Raw genomic sequence first — 19,868 nt, 5'->3', positions numbered from 1 at the left:
ACCTCGCCTTAGCACGGACCGAGCCTAGAGGAGTATAGCCTAACCCCGTGTAACATGATCATTCCATACGATACCTCACGGACTACCGCTTTAGTCTACCTCGCCTTAGTACGGACCGAGCCTAGAGAAGTATAGCCTAACCCCGTGTAACACTCTACTATAGTTATACTTTTAATTAAACTTAGTTTTAAGCTTAGGGCGACGCTTTACAAAGTTTGCAGCCTACTTCTTACTAACTAGCTTCTAATTGCGGATCTTAAGTAAAGAATTAGCTATCTCTTTAACGTTAGCAAGCCTAGGCGGATATCCTTGCTCTACTAGCTTAAGAACATACTTAATAATTGCTACCTCTTTAGATTCTTAAAGAGCTATTAAGTTAGGCGCGCAATCGCGTTGTTAAGGCGTCCTAGTAAGTCGCCTTTGTAGTGTTGCTTTAGAGACGCTATAGATAGCTCTAGCGCGTCGCGTTGTTAGTGTCGCGTCTCTTTAGATAGCCTGTATCGCAAGCTGTATATCCGCTTTGTTTAAGATTATTTTTACGCTGTTGCGTTAAGACATTACAACTTAATTAAAGTTTAGTAAGGTCTTAGTAAAAGTGCGTTACTCGCTTAGGTGCGTTACTCGCTTATTAACTACGTTACTCTATGTATGTTTAGTTGCCTATCTTGCCTAGATTAATACTATAGAACTAAGTAGACTGAACTCTTAGGAAAAGATAATATTTGCGTATTTCTATAGTTAACTAGTAGAGAGCCTTAATATTTCTTAATTTATTATTAGTTATAGAAGCTACTTAGAAGATGCTTTAAAAGGCTTAAAGAGCAATTTAGAAGACCTTTAAGTAAGTAACCTCTAGTAAGTTTATTAAACTTAAAGAGAAAGAGCTTATTAGACTACAGCGTTATAATATTATTATTACTAAGTTATATTAGAGAAATAAACTATATTACTTAGAAAGAGAGCCTGTAAAACTTTATAATATAAGACTTAATAAGCAGCTCTTAAAAGTATATAATGCGCCTATACCTCTAGAACTATTAGCGCTAGATATTACCTTTAGACCTATGATTATATCTATAATTATAGCTATAACTATTAACTTTTAAATCTTAGTCTATCTCTTTAGAATAGCTATTACTTATTATAATTTCTACCTCTATACTATCTTCTAAATAGCGCTAAAGCTTTATAAGTACTTTATATACCTAAAAAGATAAAATAATAAAAAGACACTATAAATTTATATTAGCTATATTCTTAACCTATAAGAGAACTTAATACTAGCAATTTTTCTTAGAAATAAGCGCTTATAAGCTTACTTATTTATTAGTACTAACTAAAGCTATTAAAAAAGGACGTATCTTATTACTTATAGAGTAGTAGAAACGTAGTAGTCTATAATAAAAGTTATTATACTTCTATATAATAAAGTTTAAGGCTAATAACTTATAGCTATAGAAGAAACAATATCTTAAGAACGCATATATAGCTAAAAGAAATAGTATATAGTTTTAGTCTTTTCTAAGCTTTAAGAAGTAAGTTAGGTATTTTCTTAATTACTTATAAATAAAGCTGCTCTACTATTACAAGCGCTTTTTATCTTTACTTTTATCCTTACTCTTATCCTTTTCTTATACAAATTAGCTAACTAATTACGCGCGTGTATATAAACTAAGAAAGCTTTAGAGATAGCTTACGTAGGTAAGTTAAATACAACTAATAAGTAGATAGCTAAAGAACAGGAACAAAAGAATAGAAGTAGTATTAAGAATTAGTGTAGTTAAGCTATTGTTTTTCTAAGCGTATTAGGAAGAGAGACAAAATAGCTAGTACTTATAATGTTAATATAGATATATAAGTAATAAAGTAATATAATATTATATATAATTCTAATAGTGTAATGTAAAAGGCCTAAGCTCTAAGCGCTAAGCGCTACTCTTAGCACTATTATTATTCTTATGCCTACAAAGAAATAAGTAGTAATAAAACTATAATAGATTATTATTCTTATATATATAGAGAAGTAAGTAGTAAGAAAGCTATAATAGAAACATAGTAATATATATACATATTTATACTATAGTACAGAGTTAAATTATTGTTATAATAATTAAAATATTGTTTTCTATACAAGAATACTCTACTATACTTAAAAATATTTTAATAAAGAGATAACTACTTTAAAGAAAAAGGTTTTTACTTTTTGTAGTTAAGTAATATATCTTCTTATACTTTTATCAATAGTATTTCTATTATTAAAGATTTTCTTCTCTAGATTATAGCTATTATATACTTATATATACGCGTAACAGTATACGCGCTTAGTAATAACTTAAGAGTAATATAACCTAATAGACTATAAGTAAACTTTAAAGCTTGTAAAAGTATTTCTAGTTAATAATTATCTAGTATACTATTGTAAGTTCTATTTTCTTGTTTAGTAAGCTTATAGATAATCCATAATTAATACTATAATCTAGTATAATAAGGTTACTTTAATTCTCTACTTTTAGCTTATTTTGCTTTTTTACTTTAGAAAGTTTAGAAGTAAGTTTTCTTTATTTCATAAACTAAAATATAACTACTAGACAAATTTGTCTTAATAGTCTTACTACTATAGACGTTTTTACTAATAAAACATATATATTTCAAGTTAATATTAATAAAATAGATATTAATAAAACGTATATAATTCTTAGTATAATAGTATAGAGTTTGCATAGCTTATAACTTTATAACACTAAGCTAAGCACTTTTTCTTCTAACTTATATAAATTTAAGCTAATTAACAATTAATAATTAGTTTATACTACGTTTGTTGCTAACAATTTTTTTTTATTAGAATGTTATATTAGCTACTAAAAGATTTGTATATATAGCTCTCAAAGGCCAAAGTATAAAGTATTAGCTATAAAGAAAATAGATTAATAAGAAAAACAATTCTGTAGTAAAAATTGTATACTTAATCTACAAAGTAAAGCGTATTAAGTAAAGAAACAAATGTAGTTTTTGATACATATTAATTATATACAGTATCACTATAAAAGATTAATATACTACTAATAATATATATACTTATACTACTAGAAATATACTTAGATATAGTACTAAGAATATAGATAGATATAGCACTATAATTAAATATAGATCTTATTTGTATTTTAAATAAATAGAATCTACTATATATTTATAAATATCTTTTAGAATCCTTCTTTTAGAACTTATTAAATAGTGTTAATAAACTTATACTAATTAGTAAATAATTTATAAAAAATCCTTATAGCGTATATGTTTAACTTATTAGATTCTTTACTACTAGCTATCTATACATTAGATAACTCCTATACTTAATTATCCTATATATAAGCAAAGGCTTTACTTCCTTAACTTATATCTACGCTTAATAGTATAAGCATACTGCTTATTAAAGGAATTCTAAACTTAGAGAGTACTTTATTAAGTTTATATATATAGTTTGTTGAATTAAGCCTAAATATATTTAACAAATCTATATAAGCTTATATGTAATACTTATTGTAGCTCTTAGAGTAGTGGAACTAAAGTATAACTTAATATTATTATATTGATAAGCAGACACTACTATAGTTAATATTTATTGTTTATACTTATATAATTGTTGATACTAATATAATATTAGTATATCCTAGAGTATAGTATTTACAAAAGCAATATTAATGTACTTAATACTTAGAAATCTTTAACATCTTTTATACTATAGTTTAAGACTTTGTTTATTTACTATTACCTATAAATAATAATATGTTTTAAAAACACAACTAATAAGTTATAACTGTATTATATAGTAATGTTATACATTTTCTAGACTACCTTATATTCTAGTGTTAACATTATAAGCTATAGTTTAGCAGCTCTAATAAGAAGAAACAAAGCAAGTAGAGAAGTATAGATTTCTAGAGTAATATAATAAAAAGCTACTTAAGTGTTTAAGACTACACGTTTAATATGTATAAACTTAGTAAAACTAGTAAGACTTCTATCTACTTCTTTTTGTTAGCAAGTTCATTAGACTATAATATAGATATTCATATTAGAGAATTATATAAATTAGCTATAGCCTTAACTAAAAGGATCTTCTAATTACAGATAGTATAGAGATTAATCTTGCAAAGCTCTTATTTTAGCTTATAAAGTCTAGAGTAGTTTTATTAATATAGATAATAGTATTATATAAACTAAGAGTAGCGATGTAATTAACAGAGTTGTAGTAGATTAGCAGTATAAGCATATTAAGTTACATTAAATTATACTTAAATAGAAGTATACTAATTAACTATTAGCTTTACTAAAGATTGCTTTAAAGATATCTATATAGTAGTCTCTTAAAAATAACTAACGCTATAGATCTCAGAATAATTATTTTAGAGCTATTTATAATTATATTCTTTTTAACTTACTATCTAAATGCTTCTACTTCTATATGCATATTAATACTCTATTATAATTTAATACTTTTAGCTGTCTTAAGTACTTTACTTAATACTTATAGTATAAGATATATAAATAATAGAAAGTAGTTTTCTTCTTTACTAGAACATAGTAATTATGATATAAACTCAACTTTAATATTATACTACTTAAATTTATTAGTAGCGTAGGTTTTATAGTTATAAAGTATAACTTTAGTGTAAACTAAAAAACACTTAAGCAATCTATTAACCTACTTTAATGAGCTATATTAAATATGTTTAATTGCGTATCTTACTTAAAGTAGTACTATAGGCAATAAATCTGTTTTAGGAAAAAAGATATTTGTGTATCTATATATTTTAGTAAACAGCTTTGTTTGTTATTACTATATAGCTTAATATTTAAAAGGAGTATCGATCTCTTAGATATAACTATTAGTGGTAATAAGTAACTAAGTTTTTAAGTTATAGTACCTAATTCCTAAAGACATCTAAATATTAGGTTTAAAATATATTTTTTAAAAATTATTTTTTAAGGATAATCTTTGATATAGACTAAGATTCTATACTCTAAAATTCCTATTACTTTACGCTTACTCTTTAAATACTTAAAAATAAAGATTATCTTAGCTATAATAATACCTACTAATAATTCTTTGAATTATCTAGAGATAACTTATAAATACTAAGTAAATAGTATGTAAGTGTATAAGTTCTAGACTTAATAAAGCTATATTAGCTTGTCTATAACGTAATAAATTTAGCTTTTATTAAATATCAAGAAAGATATAATTCTTCTTTTAATATTTATAGTATTAATATTATTATCTAAAAAAATAGATAAAGATATAGTTATTCTACACAAGCTCTTGTCCCTTAAGTAAGATAAATAAGTAAAGTAGTAGTACTTTATACTTACCTCAAAGTAAACTAAGCTATAGGTACAGAAACTATATAGAATTCTTTTATTAAACAACTAAAAGTATAATAGCAAGCTAATATATAGTAGTTATATTATTTAAGTGCTAGTAAAAGTATATATTATAAGATAGTAAGTAAGTAGTATTATAACTTTAATAAGATAGTAAATATTATAACAAGACTTACTAGGCGTATAACTAAATCTTTTACTTTAAATACTAAAGACACTACTAAGCTATAAGTATTTCAAGCGAGTTAGTAGTAGGTATTATTATAATAATTATAATAATTATAACTATAATAGTACTAGTTTAAATGTTTAGAGTATAGTAATTACTAAAAGATATATAATACTACTACTACTATATGTCCTACAGTACTAGTCTAGGTAAGATATGCAACTACACTATACGTAATATAGCTGATTAAAGTAAGTTAATAGTGCTTTTATACTACGTATTATTACGCTATTATATTTTAATATAATAGTTTAATTTATTATTAGAAATCTCTTAATAGGCTAAGCCTAAACCTAAAATACCTATATATCTATCGTTAATAAGTCTAGAATATTAAGTCTATACTTCTATATAGTGAGCTACCTGATACCTTAATAAGATATACTTATTATTATAGCTTTTACTAATACTACTTTAAGATTAAGTAGTAGTATTGTTATATCTTATTAGTTACTTTATATAAGATATAAGTACTACTAGTATAAAAGTTATAATAATAATTACTATTACTACGAAGTAGCTATACAAACTTATAGCTTAGTAATAGCTCTATTATCTAAGCTTTTAAGGCAATTATACTAGTCCCGCGTCTATAGTTCTTAATTATTATTATTTAAGCTATTAAAGATAGTAAACTAATAATCTACTACTTTGCTAGTATCTATAATCACTTATTATTATACTTATTCTAGAATTTCAATATTAGTATAAGTATAGTCTAGCTAGCTGTTATATAGACTCTTAGATAAGTTTTTTTCTAAGTATTTATCTTACTTTTTAGTACTTACAGTATTAGCTATAACTATATTATATAACTACTATACTTATAGATTACAAGTATAGGTAAAAGCTTTACGTTTTAAATATATATATATATTTTAGCTAATATAAGAATAGTCTTAATAAAAAGAACTTTAAGCTTAACTAAGTCTTTACTTAGCTTATTATTAAGCTTTCTTATACTTAACTTAGATAAGCTATATAACTGTATACAAGTTTATACCTAGTACTTTAAGTTCGTTTTAGAGTAGTTTATACTAAGCTTTACTTAATTTTTACTATTGTTACAGGCAGCTGTTGTAGTAGTATTTGTAGTTTTTATTACTATTATTATTAAGCTAAATATAAGGCTATATATAACTAGGCGCTTTTTATCTCTCAAATAGTAATATATAAGAACTTAGTATATATAAGAGATAAGATATAATATTATAGAAGTTAAAGAAAGGATATCTAAGTTTATATTTAGATATTTTCTAAAGTTTAACTTTTATAGTTTAAAACTCTAGTTAACTACTATTAATATAGTTACTTTTAGTAAAACTATACTCTTCTTATAATATTCAGCTTTATAGTAACTATTTATAAGCTTTATAGTAGCTTATTAAAGCTAAATAAAATCTATAGCTTTAGCTATAATAGTTTTTACTTTTGAATTAGTATATCTATAGCTAGATATAGTAAAGCTAAGTAGCTTTATAAGAATATACTTCTACTAAAATATAATATAATATAGTATAACTTAATAAAGTTATAAGTACTTTGTATTATTAGTATTTTTCTTATATTAATTATACTATTAAGACTTAGATTATTAAGTTTTATAAGCTTTTTTTAGGAATTATAACCTATCTCTCTACTAAAACTTAGTTATAATACTACTTTAATAGTATAGTTTAATAGTAGAACTTTGTATTTCTATAAACTTATTAAAAGCTAATTTAGAGTCTTATAATAGTTTTCAAAATAGCTTTTATTGTATTTAATAAGTTAAGAACTATTAAAGCTATTTACAGCTTAGCTAAAGAATTATATAGATACTATATTAAGTTTATCTAGTATTATAGTATTAGCCTAGCTAAGATACTTTGCTTAACTATATATAATATATATTTAAACTAAAGTAATAATTTTTCTAAGTATTTTTCTTAACTAAGAAATATCTAATAATTATAACATCTATACTACTAATAAATTTAGCAGATATAATATAAAGCTATAGTCTAAATTAGTATAACTATATCTTTATATAAAGAAAGAAAAAAAAACTTTCTTATATTAAAATATTAAAGATAATAAGTAAGTAGTATAATATCTAATATAGTAAGATTGTAGTATCTTTATAAGAGCAAAAGCATATAGTTACTATATAGAAAGAAAAATATAACTTTTATTTTTATATAGTTTTTTTGTATTATTTGTCTAGCTACAATAAAAAGTTAAAATTTAATAATAAATAATAAAGCTTGTTACTATAATATAGCAATATATAATTATTATTATTCTTTATATCTATATATATTCTACAGTACTATTCTAAGTAATATTAGTAATTAAATTTATCTATTCTAGCTAATAAACTAAGGTTTATATCTTTTTTAGTATTTTTTATATTATACTAAGTTATATTACTTTGTTATATTAAATTTTAATACTTACGCTACTAATAGATACTAATAACAAGATATTAAACTTAAGTTCTTAATAATTTAACTACGTTCTACTAATATATATACTATTTTTTTAACTTAATCTTATTATAAAAGATTAGTGTAGGATAAAGTATTTAAAAAAGCTAATATTAAATAAATATAATAAAATAGTAGTATACTTATAATAGTAGAAGCCTTAAAACACTAAATAAAAACTATTGTTAATTACTTCTTCCTAGTTCTCTTACTTTATTTACGCAATTAAGCTTTAATTTATATACATAAGTATATTTAATAGCTACTTATTAATAAGTCTCTCTACTTTCAAAAAAAATACTTCTTAACTACTATCTTATAGTTTTTTTCTTACTTTTCACCTTTTTTCGCAAAAATTCTATTAACTTCTATTTTCATTTATACTATATAATAATTAAGTTCTACTTTAGTACTTCCTGTAAAGCTTAACATCAAGACTGCTCTACATATTGTAGTGATATGCATTCGGTGGTGCAGAAAACCACTAGACCTGCATTAGGGCTTAGCGCTGTTGTCGGGGGCTCCGGGAAAACCCCACCCGCTCCACGCGGCATCACCCTCAGTTCCTGCATGCATATCGCGAATCCTACACCACAGTGGATGCATGATGTCGAAAAAGGTTTGTCCCAATCGTGAATAAAGACCCGGGGGCAAGACATGACTAAGCAGTGCTTAGGGTAGTGACACGCCCTCCTCCATCCGGATCCGGGAGAATCAGCGACGCTCGCGTAATCAGCGCAAGGAACTCATCCAAGACTTGCAGCGTCGCGTTCAGGAGTATGAGGCCAAAGGAATCGCAGCAACGCAGGAGATGCAGCGCGCTGCGCGCAAAGTTGCCGATGAGAATGCACGCTTGAGAAGTCTGTTATCCAGTCGCGGTGTCGCACACGAGGAGATAGAGGCGTATTTGCGCTCGTTTGATGCTGCGAGCACTCCGAACCATTCGTCCGCGAATCGCTATGCTTTACCAGTATCGAGGCCACCTGTTTTGGCGATCCCAGCAGCAAGCTCTTTTGGGTACATGGCGTCGCCTGTCTCGCAGGCTCGCGCACCAACTCCGACGCAGCTTCCAGTCCAAGCTCCTGCCCAAGCGGTGTTTCAGCAGCCGGCGCACTCGCCACCTCACCCTTCGGCATTGGCGTACACACAGTCTCAGGACCCTCGCCGCTCTTTCGTCAGCACAATACAGCACGCAGCGTGTGATTCAGAGAAAGAGAATCTTGCTACGGTAACAACACCTATCCTTTCGCATGAGCCGAGCGTAGTACCGGACTCGAAACCACCTACCTGCTGTAAACCAGCTGAGCCTACGGCACTTAACTATTCTCGAGAGACGGATGACGCAATGCCCGATCATGTCTCCGCCTCGTCACCTGGTGGAAAGGAGTATGCCGACTGTCCCAACACTACCAGTTGCTTCTGCCCTCCCTCTTTTGCACCTCAACAACAGTCCCTTGATTCCGGTCTGCTGATATCCTGCGAGACAGCTGCTTCTATCATTGCGGAGATGCGCGGTGATGGTGATAGGCAAAGGATCAGAGCAAGTCTGGGCTGTCATGGCGACAAAGAATGTAGTGTCAAGAACACTCTTGTTCTGGAGCTGATGGACGAAAGGTAGTTAGTATCGATCGCAGGACTTCGAGCTCTGTGTGTCTTCTTCCATGTGCGACATCGTTTCATGTTCTTGGACGTTGCAAACAGGGAGGCTGACAGATGACGTCATGGGTTAGGCGCCTGGAATCAATGCGATCCTGTAACTCTCGACCTCCACATATTCTCGCGTCGATAGTGTACGTGGTTTGACCACGAGGGAGGGTGGGTAGAACATACTGTCTTACAGTATCTTCCACTCGATATGACTGGGGTTCTATCGGCTGATCGTCTCCCAAGCCCAACTGCGCTAAACGTATGCGCAACGACCAAGGACTTATTCGCGCTCGGCTCACAGCATTCGTTGCCGAGCTATCACTCAACAATTCTCAACAAAAACGCGAACATGGGCACACGTCCAGTGTGCTGATGCGTTACAAGGTCACAAATATGATTAAATGGTAGATAGAGTTGTTATATTCGTTTACTCTTCATTGAAACATCTCTTTTACGCTCTTCAAGGCGGAGTTTAGCACGTGATCATGATGCAGCTGCTCTGATCAAAGGTGCGCCCGACCTATTTGTCAGTTTCTTAGACCCTGTATCTGTAAGGGAGATCGCTCCCTCCACTGCTTGTGCTTTGGTACTTTAACTACTCCATGTCATGACGACTCCTGACCTGTTCATCAAGACAAGTATGCAGCCAACTCTGTCAATCTCTGCTGTGGGACTTGATACGCGCCGCTCTCTTCAAGGTAGTACGGTCCGCCACCTGGCGCAACCTTTCCATCATTCACAGGAGAGATTACGTGTCTTGACCGCATATTAGAGATTTTACGATCATGAAATCACCGACAATGGAAATTTCTCACGCTACATCACCAAGCCTAACGACACTGTATACAGGAGCATCATCTATCGTAATTGGGCGAATACCGAAAGGCTACAACAGAACAGAGTTGGATGTCAAGCTGTGATTTGAATCTGTATTGAGTGCAAATCCGCGAGAAGGTTATTGGGAGATGCACCATGTATCGCTAAAAGCCCTTGCGAATATCACAGAGGATCCGAGGTAACCTCATACGCTACTGAGTGGGAGATTTTTGGCGTCGTTTCACTCTATGAAGCTGGAACATGAAGCCGCTGGCTACAACATACGAGAGACCTGCAAAGATTTGGGTGTAGAGATACTCTCGTGAAGATGCTGGACGCCTCAACCTGAGAGCGATTCCCTCAGAAACTATGGCACTTTGTTAGACTGTTCTCAAACAAATTTGGAAGCATGCATACCTGTTACTGGAATTATCACTGCCATCCACGACAGAGATAACAGCGACTGCAAGTTCTTGATGCCTGCCACCTCGACGCAAAGTGGACCGATTGTCTATTAGCGAACACCAGTTAGAGGGTCTCTTGAAACTGGAGTGAGACGCAAGATCCGACTTACCATCCAAAACACTCCAACAACAGCGCCGCAAATTATAACAAAGAATACAGTCAGTGGGTATGATGCCGCAGGCAACCAGAACGCGAAGCAACAGATCCCACACAGCAAAGTCAGAGCCCCTGCTGTGTCGACTCTGCTCCATCGATCGCTCAATACGCCGATCAATGGCCGCCCAACAGCAGTACCGACGTTCAGAAATCCAATCATATCGGTGGCTTGTGATCTGGAGAGCCCGATCGATAGCGCGAAGTCAGACAATGAGAAGAGCAGGACAACGTATCCCAGCATACTAATGAAGATCCAAGCGAGGAGCAGTAGTACTTCGTAACGCCGGAGAAGTTTGGTATCAAATCCAAGCTGAGATGGTCGAATGGCTTTATTCCTATCACGTATGAATGCTATCGCAGTAGCATTGGCGACGAAGGCGACGATACCGGTAATGCGCAAGGCCCAGCTGATGCTCATGCGCTGGATCATAGCTTCAGTACCCCATGCAAACGCCGCACCGCCAACACCAGACCCTGCCGCACTGATACCATTGGCTAAACTTCGTCTTCGATCGAACCACTGGGAAAGGACTGGGAGGCAGGGTATGTATAAGAAACCGATCCCAGAGCCAATCAAGACGCCCTGCGAAATGTGCAGCTGCCATATACGAGTTGCGAATGAGGCGGCAATGAAGCCACCAAGCTGGAAGACCATTCCACAGCACATGATAACATGAATACCGAATTTGCGACAGAAGACAGTGACGAAAGGTGCAAGGAGCATAGCGATGGCAAAGTTGAAGCCTCCAATAAATGCATAGTCCCAGGAAGATGCTTCAGGGAAAACATTGTCCACTAGGTAGTGCGATAGGTAGATGCCATAAGCCTATTGCAGCGATTAGCTTAGCAGGAGACGTGAAGATAAGGGACATGGGAGTTATGTAATCTGACTTACGGAGACAGTACCCCAGGTAAAACAATTGATGGTGAAACACGTTGCCACACACACCCAGCCATATCCACCATCTGGAGGTGGGCGTGCTACGGCAACAGCGAGCTCAGCCATGTCTGCATCATCGGAAGGAGTCGGTGGTGAAGCGCAGAGGTGCATTAATAAAATTGCAGTCTCTTTGGATTATCGTATAGGATGCGATTTATCGCATGTCTCGTTCATGGCGGCGGCACCAACATTTATACCGGTAAATGGTATGTCACTTGTTCGATTGCGGGGTGTCATTACCCCAAGAAGATCGACAACGCTAGTCCAAGCTTGCTTTGGAGCCTCTCTTTCGTATGCTGCCCTACAACCTCTATCCAAATCTCGTCTATGTTTCCATATCTCGTGGAGAACCCGCCAAACATCTGAACTACTGTAAATATCAATTCGAAGGGCCCGCGCTGGTCGACAACGCTGCATGCTGGGTGTCTGGGGCAGGCTTGTTCACTTCTTTTGCTTGCTTCGCCCGTTTCTCTTCTCTCTCGCTATACCGGTCGCCGAAAAGGTCAAAGTGCGGACGCGTGACGATGGTGTATTTGACAAACTCCTCCATGCAATCAACAAGACGATCCCTGTTACCACTAGGCATGAGCCTGCTTCCAGCGTCCTCCTCGGTGAACTGCTTGTATGCCATGGGTATAGAACTTTGGTTCGGGATCACAAACATACGCATCCATCGACCGAGTATGCGTAACGAATTAACCGTGTTGAAGGACTGCGATCCGCCATTCACCTGTGCTATGGCGAGAGTTCGGCCCTGAGTCGGGCGCACAGATCCGGTCGAGAGGGGTATCCAGTCGATCTGGTTCTTGAAGACGGCCGTCTGGAAAAGGAGCATTGTCAGTCGACACGCTGGCAGACATGGGATGCTATGGGTGGCTACTCACTAAGGTTCCATGCTGCTCAGGACATATCCATACATGTCCATCGCTCCACTTACTCAAGTCGCGTAGCTCTTGCACTTTGGGATGTGTATGTTGCACGTCATCTTTGACGGGAAGATCAGTAGGATCATATATGCGCACATCGCAGCCAAGTCGGAAAAGTACTCTGCTGGCTTCGTATGCTAGCAGGCGGGAGTAGGATCTACTTGGACTTAGCAGATGCGAGAAGACAGCCTCGAGTATCAGGCTGATTGAACGTGGTCCCTACCTCTGCCGCATGCTCCCATACAAAACTACTACTCTGAGCCTATCATCACCCCGTTGGAGCACTTGTGTGTCTACCATTCTCAACACAGTACTCAGCTCCAACTGAGAAACCCAGTCTTGTTCTGCATCATCCCCCTCGAGTATGAATGGTCTGTATAATTTTCGGATTTCGGCATCGTCGTCGGAGGGGAGTATCGCAAGTGAGAGATGTTGGTACGCAGGATCAATGGCGATTTCAGCTCGAACCCGTTCGGCTGAGGTGTTGTTGAGGTCACCATTCGGTATCGTGGCCATTGTGCGTATGAAGGGTGTGATGAAGCGCTGAGGCCTGAAGAGGATGGTGCTACGAGCACTGATGCAGGCAATGGAGCGGTAGACGCTCATAGGATGGCGCAACTGAGTCGTGTGAATAATGTTGGGAAGTTGTGAAGGTGCCGTGTCAAATTACACACAAGCAAGCTCCATTCTGCTGGGAAGGCGACTTTGAGAATTGCTTGTTGACGTTTAGGTAGCGCAGAAACATAGAACATGTCTAGCAAAACGCGTCATAGTTTAAATGTCACCCTGCCCCGTTGATTCGCCGGCACCCTGGGTAGACCCTGCGTCAACAGCCTGCACCACCAAGTCCCATGCGCAATACAGTCTCTTGGCCTTGAACAAAGACCGCGTCCGGTTGTCAGATTGCGATTGCAAGCAACCGATTAGCTGGGGTTCATCTTCGAACATAGTAATGGCCTTAGGAGACACGTTTCTTTCTGCACCCGAGCTTAGAGCCGATCGTCGCCCGATTACGATTCTCTCCTGAGCATCGCACTGTCAGTAAGCACTTGTTTGAGGCTTTCGATTAGAGCTGCTCTCTGATGCAGTCATAATCTTCAAAGCTGGACAATCTTTGACCCCAGCGTCCGAAAGCCGACGGGTATCGCAGTTACATAGCTCAGCGATAATAGATTATTTAATGATTTTCCCGATACATTGCATCAAAAGCGAGGCCAGAGATTGTGGGTATTGGTCTGTCATTAGGTAGTGAGGCGCAAAGTAGGGTAAAGATGAGGTATGGAGGGGTAGCGTCGAGGCTTGGCAAGATATTCGCTCCCAGACCCCTGCAGGAATCGTCATCTTTGAGGCATTGGCATGAAAAGCCTCCCCCACACGCAACGACAACAAGTCAGCGACAAGATGGAGTTCGATACATTCCCTGCACGTGAGTATTCCACGCACGCTATCAACCGTACTGCGACTTACGCGCAATAGAACAGTACAGCACCAACGACGCGACGTCGTTTGCCCACACGTCGGCGCGCTCGCGATGGCCCATTATCATCACCCAAGGCATTGACGACGTGCACCGCTCCCTGCACGACACCAAAGACGAAGCGGCCATCACCGAAGGCAAATGGGTTGTTGCAGAGCTTGCCAAGTTAAAATACGAACTCCAACACGACCGCGAGCTGACCCCGATTCCCGATGACGGCGAGCGCGATGTCGACGCCTACAACAAGGAGTTGGCTGCAAGGGGCAATCCCAAGTGGCACAATGTGCCATGGCTGTACTCGGAGTGCTATCTCTACAGGTATGTCGACCTTTGCCGTCCCATGGCTCATGCTCATGGCCATAGGAAGACGCATCTCGAGCATCTTTAAGCAGACCAAGAATTGGCGGTCGTACGACCTCTTCGCCCGCCAGAAGATGGCCACATTCAAATCCTCCCGTCCCGCCGTTCTCGAACTCGCCGCGCGCTACAAGGACATCGTCATGGAGCTCGAGCAGAAGAAGACAATAAAAGGTGCCGAGACACAGGAGCAGCTCGAGGCCGCCGAGAAGGTCCTCTTCACAGAGATGTGCGAGATCTGCCTCTGGGGCAATGCGACAGATCTGTCGCTCCTGACGAACCTCTCATACGAGGATATCCAGAAGCTGCAAGGATCCGAGGCAAGAAAGAACTCTGAGAAGAATATTTTGGTCAACGACCTAGGCAAGGCATTCGAGATACTCACGTCAGCTCAGAAAGAGGGCAAGAAAGAGCGCCGCGTCGATATCGTGCTGGACAACGCAGGTTTCGAGCTCTTTGTTGATCTGATCCTCGCCGGCTATCTCATAGCTTCTGGCCTTGCGACAAACGTTGTGTTCCACCCCAAGTCCATCCCTTGGTTCGTCTCAGATGTTCTACCAGCGGACTTCGGCGCTCTTCTCTCCGCATTAGCCGACCCCCAGAGCTTCTACAGTGCGCTCACCGAAGATGAGAAGCACGCTGGAAAGGAAGCTGTGCCATTGTCGGAAGCGGAAAGCGAGGCTTTGCAGTTCCTTTTCCAGCATTGGAGCACTCTGCATGCCGAGGGTCAGCTGATGCTGCGGCCGAACGACTTTTGGACTGCAGGCGGTAGCTATTGGCGGCTTCCCAAGACAGAGCCGGAACTTTATGAAGATCTCAAGGAAAGTGAGCTTGTCATCTTCAAAGGCGATCTGAACTATCGCAAGCTGACTGCTGATGTAAGTGCTCTCGTCTCTGTTGTTCACACTATTTACTGATCAACAATAGGCTGCTTGGCCTGCTACCACGCCGTTTACCGACGCCATCGGGCCCATGGGCCCGGGCTCAGGTCTCCGCGTTCTCGCGCTCCGCACCTGCAAGGCCGACGTCGTGGTCGGGCTCGCCGACGGGGAAGATGAGCGCATAAAAGCTATGGAAGGGGGTGGTGGAGACAGTGGGTCGAGGAAGTGGGCATGGAGTGGCAAGTGGGCTGTCGTTCAGTTCTCGGATGGAAAGGCCTAGACAACACAGCACACCGAACGCCCAGCACTTCATTGGACATGACCAGAGCATAGATGTTAGACGTAGAAATGACACGAAGACAATGAATTATACTACATTTCCGAGCACCTGGCTCTATCCATCTTAGGACTAAACGAATTTCCTAGTAAACACCCCTCCTAATATCAGCGGCGATCTGTTGGAGCTCCTCTACGGTCGGCGGCTGTTTGTTGCCCTTCAAGAGCTTGATTCTGGACAAGTTTTCCATCTCTTTGATCTTTCTTGCAACGATGCCGTCGTTGGATGGTCTTGTTTTAGAGGCACTTCGATGTTGCAGTTGTCCATCTAAGCTGGGTCTGCTGCTAGTAGGTTGCTGGGCTGGCAGTGTCCGTTCTCTATGCAGGACATCCGCACGTATCGTAGGTTTCTCATTGCTTTTCTTGTGCTTTCCATGAACGTGCGTGATATCTGCTTTTGTGGACTGCTGTCCTAAGGCCTTTAAATCTGGTACATGTGAGTCTTCATGTTGAGTTGTGAGCACGGCGGTGACATACCACGAAGCAATTTGTTTCCATCAGGCTCACTACCCAGCCACTTCCCCTTCTCTCGCTTAGCCCAAAGCCTTCGCATTCCGTCGATTTCCAGATGGTACTCAAGGCTTCCGCATACAGGGATGCTACTGCACACCGCTACCATGTCCAACGTCATGCTATGTACTTCAGTGTCTACATCACTGTTCACAAGGACAACCTCTAATGTATCCAATGGTTCTCTCGGCTGTGGTGGTGGTGAGTCTCCACGGCATACGAATTCTAATGAGTCAGGACGCTTTGCAGATCGAAAGCTGAGCTTACGACGCAAGATTTTCGGACCAGCTGGGCTTGCTGAGCGAGATCTCTCAGTTTGGGACGTCTGAGATTTTTTCAACCCAGTAATCAGGTTGGTAACTGCGCGTAAAGAATCGACAATGATAGATGTCTCTTCCTGGGCATCCTTCTTCCTCTTGGTCGCACTTCGCACAACCATAGCCTCTGCACTGGGGACTGGAAGTTGGAAGCGGATGTTTGAAGCACGAGCAAGAGCACTTCGAACCATTCGAGGAGGCACATTACTTGTCCAGCACCCCCAGTACTTGCTGTTGTCCTTCTCATTGCACGTGTTTGTGCTATCGACCTCGGAAAGATCGATAAGGAAAAGGCTGTCGCGATATAGAATCTCCAGCCCTAGCTCTCGAATCTGCTTGCATACCATCAATGCAGGCTGCATCATGAATGATCGTATGTCAACGGCATTCGGACCGTGACGATGGCGGCGACGCTGCTGGGGCACAACGCGGGACTGGTATGGTGTGATGGAGACGGCCCGTTCTTCGGCGAAAACGTATGACAATATGTGGTCAACTATTGTCGATGGCAGCTGAAGAAAGTTGGGCGTCAACGTTTGCCGGCCGCTGGTAGCCGCTGGCGTAGGTACCAAGTGACTTGTAGCGCTAGTAGATATAGTGTCGGTAAAGGACGTTGCTGTAGAAGAGGCCAATGTTGATTTTGATGAAGCTGAAGATCGATCCGAGGTGTCCATGGGTGAATCGTCCAGCATTATCATGCACTCTATCGTATGCGCATCCCATTTGTCGTCCGGTATCTGTGAAGCCATCTGTTTGGAACATTGCCGTTGCTGCAGCTCGTACGCTGGTGTTGTACGCGCAATGGGATGGCGTGACGCTTGATTCCTTGGGGGCGGTAAAGGCTTGTTCTGGCCGGGAAACAAGTCCTGCATGTACTTTCTAGAAGTGGCAACTGCTTTGGCATCAACAGCGTAGTTTGCAAAGTCGACGCTGAAACGGGGGTCTGGCAGCCTGAGTGCCAGGATAGAACGAGAGGTACTCTGCTCCATAACGGTGCAGTCTGTGCTGTATATCAAAGTTCATAAGACGTGATAGATAGAACGAAGTGGTGGACGTTGGAACGAACGCAGAAGGGAATTAGAAGAAGAACGAATAGGCGAAAGCCTGCGCCACTACATATGAACGTAACGACAGAGTCAGAGTCCAGCTCTCAAAGGCGAATGATCGACGTGATCACCAAAGAAGCTGGAGAAGACAGGAGCTCCATTCTTATCGCGACCTGGATGACGATTAGGCGGTTTGCCATCTTTTACTCCCATGTATGGACCCTTGGCTAGCAGATTCGAAAGTTGTCGCGCAAACGGGCCGGGTACAAGTATGATGTACCATCATGTCCTTAATCTTTGGACGCGAATCAAGCCTGGTTGATAATCGCTTGCTATTGGTCAAGGGCCACCACGTTCGACAAACACTCCTAAAGGCACCAGGATAGATACGGCGGGGATTTGATAATTGTCATTGATATAGCTTCATCGCGTGGCTAACACCAGGGATTATTACTCGTACGGAATGAGAGGTGAAGGAGCGGGAAGGGCCTCAGGCCTCATCCGAGACTCAGAATGTTCGAGCGTCAATGCAGAACGAAAAAATGAAACTTGACGTGCCAGGTTCGGCAGATCGACATCGCTTGGGACTCACCTTATAGTGGGGACGATGCGCGAACGCGACCGTGTGCAGGCAAACGTTTGCTGCCTCAGCAGGTGGGGTGAGGCTGTCGAGAACGAAGAAGCGACATGTCGCGTTTCATGCTCAGGGCATTGACGCATCCCACGCAAACGGCCGGTTAAAACCGTTGCCGAGACATATCAAATACGCAAGGACATGACATATAGGAGGATTGATCGCGGCCTGATCTTACGCGATATATGTGGAAAACGGTCGCCCACGCTCTATCACCATGGCCCTTCTTCGACATCCTGCAGGCAGGACAAGACCTGGAGGCCACGCACGCCGAATTGAGTTAGTGGTTGTAATACCAAGCCCCCGTTGTTTTCGACATCATCCGTCAGACCCCACCTTTGCGTCAGATCTATGCACTCGCTCGCCTGGCCGACATTTCCAATTCAAGTCACATCTTCCCGTGTCGATGTAGCGAGATACAGCTCCTTGCCAGGGCAGTGCTACAGAGCATCGCCTTATCTGACGGCCCCACACGCCACGATCTTGGAAGCGCGCCTGATGTACCTGAATGCACACGACGGCGCATTGCTTCCAAACATAATATGTGGTCTTTGCAATCCGGCTTGAAACGAGGAACGATACTCCAGCTCCTCAGCTCCTGCCTGTGTGAGGGCGAGGAGGCTCTTCGCAGATAACGCGCGCAAGTCACGCACAGATCGGATATGCGCGGCAACGTGAGATACGCAAATCTCCTGTGAGGCTCTAGTACATGTGGAGAGCTCGCCGTCGGATACGCCAAGTTCGAGGTCAAGGATAAATGAACGATTAAGAATTTCCCCTCTGCATCGGCATGGCCGCCTTCTATCGTACATGCAGCAGTGGACCAGGACTTGGCTAGGGTACTCGACAAATCATCCCAGCCCCCTATAAGTCAATACCTGATTAGGTGCTGACTTTGACTATATGACTCCTGTTGCGCATGTCGACCAGTCCTTCGAATTAGGAAAGATTCTGCAATATGAGCAACGTCACACCGAATATAACGCCTATATGCTCAATTGCAGCGCAGATCTTCGTGCAGCAATGCAGCAAAGCAGCAAATGTCTACCACCTGATCGCCGAGGACAGATCCGATTGGCAGTTTCCCATGCTCGTACCCATGGCAAGCTATTCCATAATGGTGATCCTGTCTTTATCAGAGTTGCAGAATGTCTCGCTCCTCCGTAAGAGGGAGGAAATTGCCTCAACAAACGAATCACCTAGTTACCTCTAACCAGTTTCAAAACACGAATCCTTATCTGGGAACTACTCATTTCGGTCAACCATGCTGCACATACAATACGC

The 19,868-nt window shown here is 39.2% G+C and overlaps 4 protein-coding genes across 4 annotated transcripts; 2 read left to right on the top strand and 2 right to left on the bottom strand.

Annotated features, from left to right (window-relative positions):
- Nucleotides 1-8,752: 8,752 nt before the first annotated feature.
- On the top strand, nucleotides 8,753-9,694 carry J4E82_001989 (uncharacterized protein; the record flags this gene model as incomplete). Its single annotated transcript, XM_051728293.1, has 1 exon — nucleotides 8,753-9,694. A coding segment is annotated over one exon (942 nt), but the record flags the coding sequence as incomplete, so codon positions are not given.
- A 2,785-nt stretch (nucleotides 9,695-12,479) lies between these two features.
- On the bottom strand, nucleotides 12,480-13,085 carry J4E82_001988 (uncharacterized protein; the record flags this gene model as incomplete). Its single annotated transcript, XM_051728292.1, has 2 exons — nucleotides 12,480-12,966; nucleotides 13,081-13,085. 2 exons carry the CDS (start codon nucleotides 13,083-13,085, stop codon nucleotides 12,480-12,482), a joined length of 492 nt encoding a protein of 163 aa, XP_051592174.1.
- Nucleotides 13,086-14,427: 1,342 nt separating this feature from the next.
- On the top strand, nucleotides 14,428-16,021 carry J4E82_001987 (uncharacterized protein; the record flags this gene model as incomplete). Its single annotated transcript, XM_051728291.1, has 4 exons — nucleotides 14,428-14,452; nucleotides 14,503-14,821; nucleotides 14,871-15,738; nucleotides 15,788-16,021. 4 exons carry the CDS (start codon nucleotides 14,428-14,430, stop codon nucleotides 16,019-16,021), a joined length of 1,446 nt encoding a protein of 481 aa, XP_051592173.1.
- A 477-nt stretch (nucleotides 16,022-16,498) lies between these two features.
- Nucleotides 16,499-17,893, bottom strand: J4E82_001986 (uncharacterized protein; the record flags this gene model as incomplete). Its single annotated transcript, XM_051728290.1, has 1 exon — nucleotides 16,499-17,893. The coding sequence occupies one exon, from the start codon at nucleotides 17,891-17,893 to the stop codon at nucleotides 16,499-16,501; it is 1,395 nt and encodes a 464-aa protein (XP_051592172.1).
- Nucleotides 17,894-19,868: the final 1,975 nt, after the last annotated feature.

This window comes from Alternaria postmessia (assembly GCF_024291825.1).
Source record: "Alternaria postmessia strain BMP 2775 chromosome Unknown scaffold_7, whole genome shotgun sequence".
NCBI lineage: Eukaryota > Fungi > Ascomycota > Dothideomycetes > Pleosporales > Pleosporaceae > Alternaria > Alternaria postmessia.
This window is presented reverse-complemented; position numbering and strand designations above follow the sequence as displayed.